Below are 14,836 nucleotides of genomic sequence, written 5' to 3' on the forward strand. Positions count from 1 at the left end.
AAATTCATTCAGTTTGTATTGGCAGCCCATGCAATTGTGCTAACGGACATTCACTTTTTAGCCTCATTTGGAACAACCCATGTGATCTCTACTTAACTTCCACATTACTCCATTTCTCCCATTCTGACTTCATCATTTCTATCTTTCTCTCACTCTTTCCATCTCGACACCTGTGTCCTTGTACACACAAGGACAACTGCAGTCTTGTACGCCCTGAGCACCTGTTTGATAGTCAAGCCCGCACGACATAGTGCTTGCACTGACGACAATAAGTGTCCTGAATTTAAGTATACTTTCAACATGATCACTCAAGCACTCAGCAGCATTGGGACAAACAAGGCAATTAAACCTAGTGGGAAGCAGTCACATCTTTAGTAAAACAGCATTACTCTCACGCCTAGCTTAGCCTACCCTAGCCTAGCGGGCTAGCTACAAGCACACACTGAGATGAATGGGCCCAGGAGGGAATGGAGAGAACCTAGCATCTTCTCTGGGCCTAAACGGGGATAGAGAATATGTGGAATGGCTCAGTGATAGTCACCATGCAAACATGAGCTATATATCATGCAAAGTCCATTACTATGCTGGGATATGACTAGCTAGCTTTACTCTATATCCTACAGGGGGGGGGGGGGGGGTAGGGGCAGAGGGTCACATTATTGGCACCCAAGAGCAATCTTGGAGAGGAATTTGTCTTTTTTGATGTTGTTTTTCTGTTTATTTAGGAACCATTTTGGTGTGATTATGATTTGGTTCCTTTTGGTTGACTTTGAAAAGTTATACTTTCCAGTCAGTTGACTGCGACTCAGCACTGTCATGCTGGAGGGAGAGTGACCGGGACAAAGAGACAGATGTGGTTGGCAGTGATGAGACTAGTGTATCCGCAAGGCCGTTCTTCATCAACGACACGTAATTTATAGAAAGTGCTTCGGAGGGTGTGGTCATTAACCTCACCTCTGTGTCGAAGATGCTTCCTACGCCTAATCGTGGCTCAGCCAAAGTCACGTTCACAAGCTCGAATCGCGTACTAACTTTTGATGACATTATCATGTGCTTCTAACAACCTCACACCTAGCCTCGGAGAAACGGCAAGCTTTAAGCTGTTACTCGCTTTTTTTCCTGAATTATCTTGCTTTTGTGAGTCTGACAAAAAGGCTTTAACTGTCCATAGAGCTGAACAACGAGCGAGCATCTTGATATCATCGTGCACCAGGATGCACACGTGCACATGCTTGTCTCACAAGTGCACACACAAATACAGAGTCGTGTCGTCTGGAATGTGTGTGACTGCAGCGGCTGTTGGCAGTGCACTTAAGATTTGACATCTACGCAGAGGCGTGACCCGTTGGGCCTCCGTGAGTGAAAGACTGTAAGAGTGTTGTACTGTATGTTCCTACACCTAAAAGTGCCTCCTGAATTTGGTGTTCAGGAAAGTGCAGAATGCTTAGATGGACTGGCGTCCTTTATCAGAGACTATAAGAGAGAGAGAGAGAGAGAGAGACAGAGAGAGAGAGAGAGAGAGAGAGAGACTACTTTACTTGGTGAGTGGAGAGTGAACTTGTACACACTGAATTCCCCTCTGAGACAACCCTTGAGGAACAAGGAGAAAGGGATAGGGAACAGTGAGGGAAAAGAGAGAAAAGGACAGAATAAGGGAGGAAAGAGAAGGTGGTGGTGGGGTGTTTTTAGTTCTTCTGGCTGGTGGCGTTCACATCACTGTCGTTGTGCTGCTCCATCTTCTTGCTGGAGACCATGCTCTCCTCGTACATCTCCTGCTTGCTGGTCTTGCTGCTCTTGCTCTGCTGCTCTTCCTCATCTCTGTCCTTCTTGCCCCTGCTGGAGCTGCTGCCGCCGCCGCTGGTGTACATGCGGGTCTGGTAGCTGTAGCTCTGGCTGCCCGAGCCGGAGGAAGGCATGGGGAAGTTAATACCCGTGCTGATGCGGGTCTCCTCACCCTCCAGCAGTTTCCTGAGGAGAGAAGGGTGAGAGAGAGAGAGAGAGAGAGAGAGAGAGAGAGAGAGAGAGAGAGAGAGAGGGAAAAAGAGAGAGGGGGAAAGAGAGAGAGAGGAAGAGAGAGACAGAGAGAAAGAGAAGTGGTAGGCGGAGTGAGAGAGTGTGAGCGTGAATGTGAAAGAGAGGGAGGAAGAGAAAGTGAGAGACAGTGTTTTAATAATGAATTGTAGAGAACCACAGAGACAAATTAACATGGAGGCCAAGCTGCCTACACTGACTTTTTTACACAAAACTGCTGCTATTATTTGAATCCACATGAATTCACTCATAACACAGTGCCTGACTGTGAGTAAACACTGGAGTAAACTGTTAGTTAACACGGCTGACCAAGATTTCAAATGTGTGCAAGGCGTGGTACCTGTATGCAGCAATTTCAATATCCAGGGCCATTTTGACATTCAGTAGGTCCTGGTACTCCCTCAGGTGACGGGACATCTCACTCTTAGTGGTCCTGAGTTCATTCTCCAGCTGACCAACAGAGTCCTTTAGAGAGAGAGAGAGAAAGAGAGAGAGAGAGAGAGAGAGAGAGAGAGAGAGAGAGAGAAGGAGGGAGAGAGAGAAAGAGGGAGAGAGAGAGAGAGAGAGAGAGAGAGAGGGAGAGGGAGAGGAAGAGAACAGCTTGTGATGTCATTTTAAGGAGTATGGCTGGTTGCTCCAGCTCTGTATTAATAATTAATCAGATTAATCTCGGGCCAGTGGCTTCTTTGCCTCTGCCACTGACTGAAATACTTCTTTCTTTGTGTTATACTCACTCCGATCAGTGATGTCATTCTCTGGGTTTTTCTTAACACTGTCTTAGTTGTTTCCTTCTATCTATATAGAGCTTCTATCTATATAATTCCTGTATCTTTCTAAGGAAAGATGGTCATCGTTTCGAACGACTATCGTCTGACACATAGGTAGACACACAAAATAAAAATAAAAAAAACGAAAATCGACCTGAGTTTAAAATAAAGCTTAGTTGAAGTAACTATTTGATTCTGTATATACCATTTACAAACACCGCTTGACCTTGGGTCGTAGGAGTACGCCCTTGAAGCAATAATAAGGCTACTGTGAACCACCGTGTGCAGTTATCAGTACCATGGACAGAGAATTCTGGTCACGCCTTATTGACCTGATCAATGCATCATTGCATTTTGCTTTGTACTGCACCGTAATGGACTTCTAAGAACTATCTTAATTAATTGTATTTTATTGCCTTAGTTATTTATTTTATTGTACTTTGTTATTGTGATGTACATTTGTATTGCATTTTATTGAATATCGTACTTTGCATCATTTTAGAAGTTCAGACATGCACATGAACAGTCCTTAATTCACAATTTCTTTTCAACATTTATGAAGTCTATGAAATCCCGCTTCTTTATTTCAGGTGCATAGCCTGACGCGCAGTTACAGAGTAGGCTATCCACATTCTATTAATGGTCTGAACAAATCCTACAAGCAATAATTATAATTTCTACGGCATCTCACCTGGTAGCTCATGATTTCAGAGTTGTGCCTGTCCTCCATCTCATGGATCTGCCTCTCCAGGGACTCGTTGGTTCCCCTCATGCTCTCGATCTCAATGGTCTTGGACTGCAGCTGCCTACGGAACTCGTTGATCTCCTCGCGGCTAGCGCGGATGGCCTCGTTGCTGCGGGTGGCCTGATCACTCAGGTCGGCAAACTTGGACTTGTACCACTCTTCCGCCGACGTCAAGTTCTTGGCCGCCACGGAGTCGTACTGCTCACGGATCTCTTTCAGGGCGGAGGTGAGGTCGGGCTTGGATACCTCCATCTCCACTGACACCTGCGCTGCCTGAATCATGTTCATCAGCTCCGCCACCTCTTCTTCGTGCACTTTCCTGAGGAAGTTGATCTCGTCCAGCAGAGACTCCACTTTCTTCTCCAGGTCCAGACGCACCATGGTTGCGTCGTCCACATCCTTTTTGAACAGCTTAAGTGTCTGCTCCGCCTGCTCTTTGGCGTTAACCTCGTCATCATACTTGCCCCTGAGTTTCTGCAGGTCGTCCTCGATATTGTCGCGCTCGATCAAAATCTGGGACTTCTCGCCGTTGAGCTCCTCGACCTGGGAGCGCAGTTCACGGATCTCCTGTTGATAGAGATCCGCCAGGCGAGACGGCTCGGTCGTCCGCTGACGCAGCGTCACCAGCTCCGTCTCCAGAACCTTGTTCTGCTGCTCGAGGGTGCGGACCTTGTCGATGAACATGGCAAAGCGGTCGTTGAGCCCCTGCATCTGCTCTTTCTCGTTGGTGCGGATGATTTTGAACTCATTGTTGAGAACCGAACTTTGAGAGAAATCAAAGTTTTCCATCGGCATCATCGAGTAGTTAGGACGCGCGGACCTCTTGTAAGAGGTGAGGGAGGATGCGCTATTGCGGGAGGCGGAGTGGGACCGGTACCCACTGGTCCCACTGCGCGATGAGCTGCCGCTCATGCCGCTCATGCGGGATGGGGAAGAATAGCGGGGAGAGTCCCCGAAAATCTTCCGGTAAGAGGAGGCAGAGAAGTTATCAGATCCGTAGCTCATCATGGCGTTTAGGAGGAGGGAGTCGAACTAAGGCTGCGTCTCCTTTATATACCCGTGGAACGCGCCAATCAATAATTGACTGATGCTGATGCTAAGGCACAACCTGTCTTGCTGCAGATGTGCAAGAGCCTGCCCCTTCCTAAAAACGTCAAGCCTATCCAAATCCACCTTGTATGAGGTTTTCACTGGCGCAGTGGCACGTTAGCGCTATATGATACAAACTATACGTTGTTAATGTATACAGCGCAGCAGTTAGACCTGGGTGGAACTGTACGTTTTGGTGCAGTGCTGATGTCAGCGAGAAAGATTTTATCGAGACGCTAAGTCATTCACACCTAAGACAAGTCACAGACCACACACAAATGGATTAGGACCAACTGGATTCATATTCTTATTTAAACGAGTATTTCTAAATAACTGTGGAATCCGACACTTTGTTTTCACCACGTCATGATTTATGATTGAGATTAAGCCTTAAACCAAAATGATTAATCTTCAAATTGAATTCTTGTTCCAAATGCCTTAATTTTCGTCTTTACAACCCACGAACGCAAAACAACTGCTCCACTGCTATACGTTTCTTGGTGATTTAGATTTCAGTGCAATTTGGCAAAAGGTATAATTTACTCAAAAAGTGTGTCCTATTCCTTAATGTAACTCATTCTACAGCCTGTGAAGTCGGCATCTGCTGATTTCCAAATGCAGTATGATGCTGCCCTCTGTTGGTAAGATTAAGACCTACACAGGCCTGACTAAAAATTCTCTAGTCATACCATGTATTTTTGGCATCATTTGCTGAGCGTGAAACGCTTTAGTTCTCTCATTGTGTACTGTAATTTCCTTTGACAAAAATGCCTCAATTTACGATATAGATCTCATCCACCAAATCCAGAAAAAGAAAGTGCCGGGGCTTTCAAGTTTTTAGATCAAACTAAAACGTTTGATCTAGTGACTAGAATTAGGCCTAAATGTCCAAGACCAGAACATGTAAACAAAATATAAAACTTTAATGAGAAAAGTTATATAACTGCGATACACATTGTTTGTCTAAAAAACATCAGATTTACATTTACAACTCTGAGTTTCAAAGCTCTTCTATATGGACCATCCTTACAGGCCTGTACAATTCTCCATATAGATCACAGTAGCTCTGGATCCATAGATAAAATCACTCAATTGGATAACAGCACAAATATTACCGTAACGCAGCATCACTCTGGCTACTCAATGAAAAAGAAAGTTAAATATGCTTTATTAAGGCTTTGCTAAACTCTGGTTTTGCCACCAAAAGAGCTTTTGAGCTAAACTCACCTCAGACCTAGCCTAGGGTATTTCCCCCTAATAGACGCCTTTCTGCTATCGCATAACGCACTCTTAGAATAATATATCTAAATGTTGTCACGTATAGTTTACATGTTGAGTAGCTCATGGGACAAAGAGGACAATTTAATCATCCACGTAGGCTAAGCCACATACGGCGTTGTTCCATTGTGATGGCCTTTGACAGTACAATTTACAATTGGGACATTTCAAGGACAACACAAGACCTGATTGGTGGACTTAAATCTGCCTCCAAAATTGTTAATGGCGTGACTTTAAATTATGAAGAGTACGTCGCGGCATTCTGCCAAGGCAACTTCACTGATCTTATGCGATGAATGACACGTAAACCCTCCCCCTTGATAGAGGCAAAGCTCCGCCCACTGCCCCGTAATAACTGCCTGCTAGCTCAAGCCTTGCGAAACAAACCTTGTCATTTACTGTAGTCTAGTCAAAAGAACACAGATTAAACAGCAACTAACTAACAGTAACGTTTGCTTTTGCATGAACACTTCTTATTTTGTCTTTTGCCGAGCGCATGCCCAGATTTCCAGCCAGTGCAGTTGTTTCAGCAGGGAAGGTGAGTACGCGACTCGAAATCAGCAAAAGCATACTTGTTTGTTGGAGACCTTTCATTTGATGAATAAGTGGATGGCCTCCGAAACAAAAGGATTCTTGTTCAGCGCAGGATAACGACACGACATTCATTCTTCAAGCAGGTTTTAATCAAACCATTAAGTGTGTGTTAATGCAAGCAGTTGACAGAGTTAGCATACAAGCCCTTCAGCTATTTTTCTGCACAATAATGCAGCGATCGAGTTACCTAATAGTCTGCCTCTAGATTAAGGGAGAGCTTGTGTTCTGCATTTTATCTCTTAAAAGTCACCGGGTCGGCGGCTTTGAAAATCACTGTGTCAACATCTGCTGCCCCAGGGAAATTCTCGCTGGCTAATGCAACGTCACTTGGCCTTAGCGTTTTGCTAGTTATTTTTCTCAACTCTTTGACAGTGATGTCTTTTTGGAATGGTTGGATTTTATTTTGGATTTAGCCTTCTGCTGACTTGCCTTCTCTTGGGCTTTCCAAATAAAAAGTAAGTTTGCCAAACCATAGGGAGGCAAATTGGCAAGGGAACAAATTAGATAAGCAAGAAGGCTATTATTTGCGTGTTTAAGGGGTGTGGGGTGCGTCCAGGAGACCTCTGTCAGTCGCCCATTGTTGTTGACTTGTCTCTGCGCGAGTTTCCTCTACCTACCCAGAGCTATGTAAACATCAAGTGGTCCAAACATGATGGTTACCAGTTAATCCACACGTCGTAACAAGTTACTACCATCAGAATAGTTTACGCTACCTGCTTATTACTGATGAGTTATTACTAGGCTTCTTTGTTTTCTGAAAGGAGCGACTCATTGCCTGCGAATTCGACACCTGAGTGCGTTCTCTGCTCTGCCATGGAGCTAAACGTAGCGCCCCTTTAATCTAGTTAACACTGCACTTGAACGAGGATATTTAACTTCATACTTCCGTATGGCTCATTTGCGTAGTTTAAATCTGGTCGAGAATCATCATCATCAATCTAGGCTTTGTAACATTGCGAACAGCTGGGTTTGTTTAGATAGGCTATAGCTTCCCCCGCTGTGGGGCAGGGATACTCTGGTCTACAGCCTGATTTTAGGTCGAACGAATTGAAATATTTTGTCTGTTGTTTAACATCAGGCGGACGCCTCATATGCGTATCAGAAATGTCATCACTCAACGATGTTAGTTTCCAGTATCACTCTTTGAAAGCAATTTGTAACGATGACTGTAAAGTTAAAGCGCCAGGAGCTGCCGTCGTCACCAGCTTAAAGTAGTTGATTAGTTTTTTAACCTAGTTTCTTTGTGCAACTAAAACCGCCCTCTTGGAGCCCTAGAATCCAGAGGGGCCTCTCACTCTCTCCCCGACTTCTAGCTCTGTTAACTCTTACCAACTGTAGCTGCTGACATGGAAACTGGGGGCCAGCAGAGCACCAGAAGCACAGCAAAAGGGGATCGAGTTGTGTGTGTGTGTGTGCTAACTCGGCCCCACAGATTTCCTGGGGCCTCTGTAAGGAAGCCTGCGGGTCTTCTGCAAAAGTCCTCCGCTGCTCTAGCCCAGGGCTCTCTTAGGCTACTTGTTTGCGCATGCCAGCCTGTAGTGATGAATGGTACAGAAAAGGCTGAGTTCAGCAGGTTCACATTGACAGTGAAGGCGTCGGATGTGCTACTTTTGCGGGTGGACATGCTTTTGCAACTTACCACCTTCAGTGACCAGCTTAATTTTTCCCCCTCCTTCACCCTGTGGTAGATGACATCAAGGGGACACATTCCTTGATTGATTTGTGAGGGCTTGGAGAGGCTTTTCTGAGTAGCCTTAGTTACAGTGTTCTTACTGAAGTAATTCCTTTGTGCAATAAATAAGTGCAAGGCATAATTAGGGTTTTGGTATGGTTTAATTGTTAGGGTGAGAAACATAGTAACATTATTAGGAACTAACTCTGAGTTAATTTTTTTCATGGTACTTTAGGACATTATTTTACCTTATACAACTTGAAATTAAGTGGCTACTTTTTTTTTCTTTCTACTGACGGTCCTCCATTTATGAAGCTGATATTAGTTTCCACTCAATTGCTTTTGTGATCAATTTCCACCGTAATGACATCAATCACTTTCTATTCACTCGTGTTATCTAATCTTTTGAAGACGGTCAGTGAAGGCATTCAGACGAGAGCAGTTTGCTGGTGTGTTCAGGTATTGTAGCCTGACATGTCACGTGAATAGAAAGGCCTGATTGCGTCATCAGTCGATGATCTTAAGTCTTCCTTTAAATAAAAAGGCGAGTGGCCTTTTCCTTGAGGTGTGCTTCCCCAGTTGAAACTTGCATGTGCCTTAACCACTAGACTTGCCTGAAGACATTCCTACTTTTGTGCCTCTCCCTATTTTGCCAGATTGAATTAAAAAGTGATTTCGCGGAGAAGATGACGACCTCATGGAGCGATCGGCTACAGAACTACGCAGACCTGCCGGCCAACATGGACGGACTAGCGATGAAGAAGTACAGGAGAGAGCCCTACCATAGGTAAGGCACCCGTGAGACCTGTGTGTGTGAGATACAGAGTTAGTGTGTGTGTGTGTGTGTGTGTGTGTGTGTGTGTGTGTGTGTGTGTGTGTGTGTGTGTGTGTGTGTGTGTGTGTGTGTGTGTGTGTGTGTGAGAGAGAAAGAGAGAGAGGTGGTAGAAGAGGGGGAGTGAGAGAGTGTGAGTGAGCGTGTGTGAGAAAGAAAGTGAGTGAGAGAGCTTTATCATAGGTATGATACCTGCGAGACCTGTGTGTGTGGGCTTTTTATGTGTGTGTGTGTGTGTGAGAGAGAGAGAATATACGTGTGTGTGTGTGAGAGAGAAAGTGAGTGAGAGAATCCTACCATAGGTTTGATACCTGTGAGATGTGTGTGTGTCTATGAGAGAGAAAGTGTGTGTGTGAGTGAGAGAGCCCTTACGTAAGTATGATGCCTGCAAGACTTGTGCAATGCATGTATATTTAAGAGAGAGAGGGAGAGTGTGAGTGTGCGACTGTGCGAGTGTGTGTTTGTGTGTGTGCGTGTGTGTGCGTTTGCGTGTGTGTGTGTGTGTATGTGTATGCATGCATACATGTGCAAGGCAACTGGGATGTGTGTCCGTGGGGGGAGGGGAGGGGTTCCACTTGTGTGTGACATAAAAGTCCTCTCACGTCTGCTGTGCCTCTCACCTCTATTTAAACCCTCAGGCCTGGGCAGGCTGATGAAGTTGTTTATGCGTTGGTGTCACGGGCCCCTTCTTATTGCGTCCCTAATAGACTTCCTCTGGCCCGTTTGAGTGTCTCCTGTTTGACAACGCGTGTGCAGTCCTACTCATGGTCGGCGTTCGGCCATATATTAAGTGTCCTTTCCCCAGTGGTGAGATATGGAGACCTTCCTTTTCCTTTGACCTGGTAACCTGATTTTAAGTCAGGCTAGGGTTGACAGTGAGTTATGCCAAATTAACCAAACAACATGTCGGTCTCTCATGTAAAACTGGATCATACTGGTTATTTGTTGTAGTCGTTCGTTATGAGTGAAAAACACACACAGCAGACTGGGTCTTGCTTCGAAAAGTACTGAATACTGAATACACTACTGAGGTACTGGAAGTACTTTTAGTCAATGAATATTTCAGACACTGAGTGTGTCTCTCGTGTTCATCCATATCATAGCGTATTGGTTATTTGATATATAGTCCTTTGTTATGAATAAGCAGCAGAAGAAATTGAGCAGGGCTGTATGCAAGGGTTTGAAATGTAAATCGTTTTTAATCGCTGTATACGTCTGTCAGCGCCCTTTGGGTTATTCTGCGGCAGCTGTCTCGCTCAAAGCCTTTCCCATTGTTCCCTGACGTTGGCCGTAAATGTAGCGCTCGGTGACTGACAGGCAGCCAAGAGCCTCACAAACAGTGATGTCTTAGTAACCGCGCGTGGTCGTGAGGCCCCTCCATTCCCTTGGTACCGAGTCTCGGGCCCTTAAATAAATCAGGTAACGTTGTAAATGTCAAAAACGCTGCTCCCTCATAAAACGGATTACAGTGTTTTGGCAGTAACTCAGGCTTGTAATTGGAGTTCTGGACCTAAAATAGATAATGCCCCAATATCTAATTATAGGCGAAGCCCCTCACACATACCCACAAACAAACACACACACCCATCCTTCGTGAAAATTGTGGCTTGGAAACAAGATTATGAAGCAGCTTACCCTTCACCCCCCCCTCTGTATACTGCATTCCCCCACGTGACATTGATAAACAGGCGACCTGTGCAATGTTTAACCCGGCTCAAAATGAGCTTGCTATGGAAACTCGCCTGCCTTCCCTCTCCTGCCCACGTTACGTAACCTGTCCTTATAACATAAACGCCTCGGTGTTTTGACAGTGTGCGCGTGTCTGTCACATTCACCGCATACCAATCGTTGGTATGCCTTCATCAGCACCACTCTCCCTGCATCTGCCCAGTCCTCTGTCACCAGTTGTGACTTCCACCACTTTTTGTCTTCTTCTTTATCTTAATGGCAATGCCATTTTCTTGCAGTGCTGACGTCCGCAACTGCATGTGAAACCTGTTTTTATTACCAAGAGCCTGTTTCGAAACGTGATTTCTTCCATTCCCCCTCGGCTTGTTACCTGTTTCCAGGGTGATAAGAGCAGGTGATCATTCAAGTGTGTCTCACAAGGCCACACAGAAAGCGCTGAAGTCAGTTTAAATATAGCTGAAGTCCAAAAGGTAACATCCTGGTTATCTTCATAGATACGTATGCCCACCCCTCCCTGTGTCAATGTCCTTCCGTGCAGGAGGGGTGGGGCAGGGGGTAGTGGTTTGATGTTGATGCACTGGTGAACGGACTGCAAATGTTATAGTCATTCACCACCCTGGAGCTCTAGAACATGCCTGCAAAAGCGAGATCACTGCTCCACCCCACCCTCGACAATGCCCCCATGCCCTCCCACACGGGCACAAATACTATATCTGCCTTGTTGTGGTGGGACGGGTTGTTTACATGTGTCTCAATAGTAGGCTGAAGCCTGTGTATGAAAAGGTCAAAGCCAATATTCAAATATGTTCATAGTCCATTATCCTAGATATCCGTAATATTTCAACACTAAAGGGTACAAATGGATTGTGTAACATTAGGCTGGCGCTTACACTGCCAAATCTTGGAATCATTTTCCTCAAAAGACCTCAATGAAGTTGGGAGAATTCGTATTTTTTGGAATTCCAGATGGTGTAGATGTGGGAGTTGAGATTTCATCTCAGTTTTCTTCCCTTGTTCAGTGAAAAAAAATAGTGACCAGACCATGTTTAGTGTCCAGAATGTTTGTGGGGACAAACATTTACTGTGACCAGAGTCAGTGACACCACTGTTTACTAGTAACTTTGTCATGCCATATGTTTGCTATCCGAGTCCCGATTGTTCTGGATATCTTTGAGGCGAAGTAAACAACCTGCCTGACCCCCCCCCCCCCCCCCCAAAACCCGACCCCCCTCGCCCACAGCCCACCACACCACCCCACCCCAGCCTACCCCGCCCACAAACACACACACAGACAACAGGCAACAACAGAGAATGCCACGGAATTGTGTACAATCATTTTTGCAACAAGTCAGAAAAACTGAATGACAAGGAAGCGAAGTAGAAAGGGAGCTTTTGTTCGGGCCTATGCCCCTATGTGCCTATGCGCTGTGTATAGGGTACCCACAGGTGGACTGTATGGCAATGCAGCCTAGGGCTTCAGTATGGTCAGAGCTTCAGTATGCTTCACACTCCTTATGTTTGGCAAAATGCCCCGTGGGAACTCGTCCAGTATGGCGCAGCGACAAGGTAGGTCAGAATGCTGGCCCTGAGGGTGTGTGGGGGAGGGGGGAGGGAGGGCGGGGGAGAGGGGGGAGGGATTGTTTGTTGTTAGGGAACTGTGTGGTTAACTTGGTTGTGCCCAGTCGTGCAAGTGGGTCACTTTACTCACAAAATTCATTCACCGTTTATTAAGGGCCGGGAATCAAAGAGTTTGGGTTCAATGTATTTGGTTTAGCATCAATGTTTAAAGGTTTTTATGATGTCAGACAATAGCATCATTAATTGAGTTTAAGAGGCTGGAATACTTGTGAGTTTTGTCATTGAATTGAAGTTTGATCGTTTTTTTGATACATTTATTATTGAAAGGGTACCAACATCAATACTACAGTCAGTTTCAAGACGAGTACTTTGGTGAACTTGTAACTCCCAGCCATCCAGTAAATACACTGTAGGGGCCCTGCTCCTCTCAAGGTCTGCTTGCCCCATTCCTGTCGCCGCTAGCAGTGGTGGCCAAGCCTGCCATTAGCGAGAGCTGAAGATAGAGCATGTCAGGGGAGCTTGAACAATGCGGATCACTTTTAGCATGCAGCCTCTGTTGCTGGAGCGGTGATTTATTTTCCCAGAATGCCCAAGTGGCTTCTGAGAACAGTGTGCGGAGGTAATTGTCAGGTTAATCTGAGGAGACAGATGCAGCTTTCTCTCTGGACGGAATTTTTAAACCGACGAGAAAGCCCCGGCTGAAACGGAGCTTGGCTGTCAAAACATCAAAGGCTGGGTGGCTAATCTGCCCCGTTCGAGCGCCTCTGGAAGCTTCAGCAGACGTGATGAGCCTTGCGCTCTGATGCAAATTAAGTGTTTACTGAACTTCCAAATCGACAAACCAAAAAAAGGCACGAGGCAGAAATGTTTGTTAACGCAGAAATTTGATTAAAATGTTTACAGTTCCAGTTTGCCACGTGTAAGATTGTTTGACCCGTTCCAATTGGATCAGCTCATTGGTACAAAGATAAAATAAATATAATGGTTTGTCCGCATGAATATTTACGCAACACGAAACAGCTAATTATGGGTGTGAGATGCAGGCTCCAGTTCTAGGCTGGTGTTTGCTCAGTCATGTTCTCATCATGTTCTTTGTCCCTCCACCTTCCCCAGGGTGTTTGTAAACAGAAGTCTGGCCATGGAGAAGATCAAATGCTTCGGCTTTGATATGGACTACACTTTGGCAGGTGAGCCTTATACACATCAATACATCAGACGCCAAAATATCATCCTTTTTCATGTTTCATGTTTGGTTGTGAGCCTCGAACCTTGTCCGCCATGTTGATTTGTATCACCAGCGAAGTGAGTTGTTGGATGTTGTTGAACTTTCAGAGATACTGACTCAAGTGTTTGTACTGAGGTGACTATTCCTCTGTGGAAAGTGTGGAGCCGCACGTATAAGCTTCTCGAAATGTGGAGGTAAATATAGAGTTCTCGGGACTGTAAAGTCCAGATATATACTTTGCAACCAGAAAAGAAAAGTCCTGAAATATAGCACAGCAACACAGCACATTCAGTGGACTCCCTACAGCGAAGCACTGCTCTAGGAAGAGCTGTGCAAGAGCCCTGTGTCATCAGCAGAGGATTACTGGCCTGAATTTGAACCGCACTGAAGCACCGGTTGTTTGTCACCGATACCACCTTGTTCCTCTCAGCTCGGGGCTCTAGCTCTGTGTATCTTTTAGGTCATCGTAACCGGAGAGCGGAGAAAGGGATTTGTTTTTTCTCGGTCATTACATATTTGAGCAGAGTCCATGGCCCCTTCCTGAGCCCCTAGCGACCGAGTCACCGAACGGGACGACGGTGTTTGGCTGCTAAATACGGCTTCCCTTCTGCCAGCTTTGGGAAGCAGGTCATCAAAGTGACACGCTTAATATTGATGTCTCCACTGAGTTGGCTGGTTCTCCCACCTCCCCCAGACACCCCCACACAGCCCCCCAGCCCCTTAAGATACCTGTGGCCTGCAGTGGTGGTGGATATCCTGGGAGGGGGGGGCGCAGATTCTGCGGGTGCTCAGCTGTTGACATCCCCCCCCCCGTGGGTTCGCTGGGACCCGTAACCGAGTGCTAATGTTTACAGGAGAGCGGGCTATCACGTTGTCTCACACCACGCTCAGGTTGCAACTGCAGGCCACAGCTTAGGGCTCGCAGGGCCAGGGTCCAACCTGCCACCACCAACACCACCGCCACCCCCGAGGCCACAGAGTGCCAGCAAGGCGGAGTGATAGGGGTGAGGAGGCTTAACGACACTGCCTTGTTGCCACATTTACAACCATATGGGGCTGTCACTGGGGCTGTCTTGTTTTGTTCGCCTCTCCGATCTCTATCCTCACACAATGAGGATGATTGACAATAACTCTAGATAGATACAGATATGATGTAAGTTACGTGATTTGAAGGAGTAACTACACAAAGAACTTTAAAAAACACCACCTACAGCACCGGTGGCACTGATAAAAGCTTGCTAGCTAGCATGCTATCTGGTGTCTTGTGATGATATAGTTGGGGATGTCATGCTGTACATTTTCACCGGGTTTTTAGACACGAACCGTAGAACAACAT

General features: G+C 45.9%; 2 protein-coding genes across 3 annotated transcripts in view; one reads left to right on the forward strand and one right to left on the reverse strand.

Annotated features, from left to right (window-relative positions):
• Positions 1–1,685: 1,685 nt before the first annotated feature.
• inab (internexin neuronal intermediate filament protein, alpha b) lies at positions 1,686–4,551 on the reverse strand (the record flags this gene model as incomplete). The annotated part of the gene is made up of 3 exons (XM_080847371.1): positions 1,686–1,968; positions 2,372–2,496; positions 3,490–4,551. The coding sequence occupies 3 exons, from the start codon at positions 4,549–4,551 to the stop codon at positions 1,686–1,688; spliced, it is 1,470 nt and encodes a 489-aa protein (XP_080703497.1).
• Positions 4,552–6,308: 1,757 nt separating this feature from the next.
• The window catches only part of nt5c2b (5'-nucleotidase, cytosolic IIb), a 27,791-nt gene continuing 19,263 nt past the window's right edge, over positions 6,309–14,836 (forward strand). Inside the window, exons 1-3 of one of the 2 annotated variants that reach the window (XM_080847350.1) lie at positions 6,309–6,448; positions 8,833–8,963; positions 13,389–13,462. In XM_080847350.1, coding sequence (XP_080703476.1) covers positions 6,407–6,448; positions 8,833–8,963; positions 13,389–13,462 — 247 coding nt within the window. In that variant the 5' untranslated portion in view covers positions 6,309–6,406. The remainder of the gene's footprint in view (positions 6,449–8,832; positions 8,964–13,388; positions 13,463–14,836) is intronic. The other variant, XM_080847351.1, reaches the window with a different exon arrangement.

The sequence above is a fragment of the Sprattus sprattus genome (genome assembly GCF_963457725.1).
Source record: "Sprattus sprattus genome assembly, chromosome: 1".
NCBI lineage: Eukaryota > Metazoa > Chordata > Actinopteri > Clupeiformes > Clupeidae > Sprattus > Sprattus sprattus.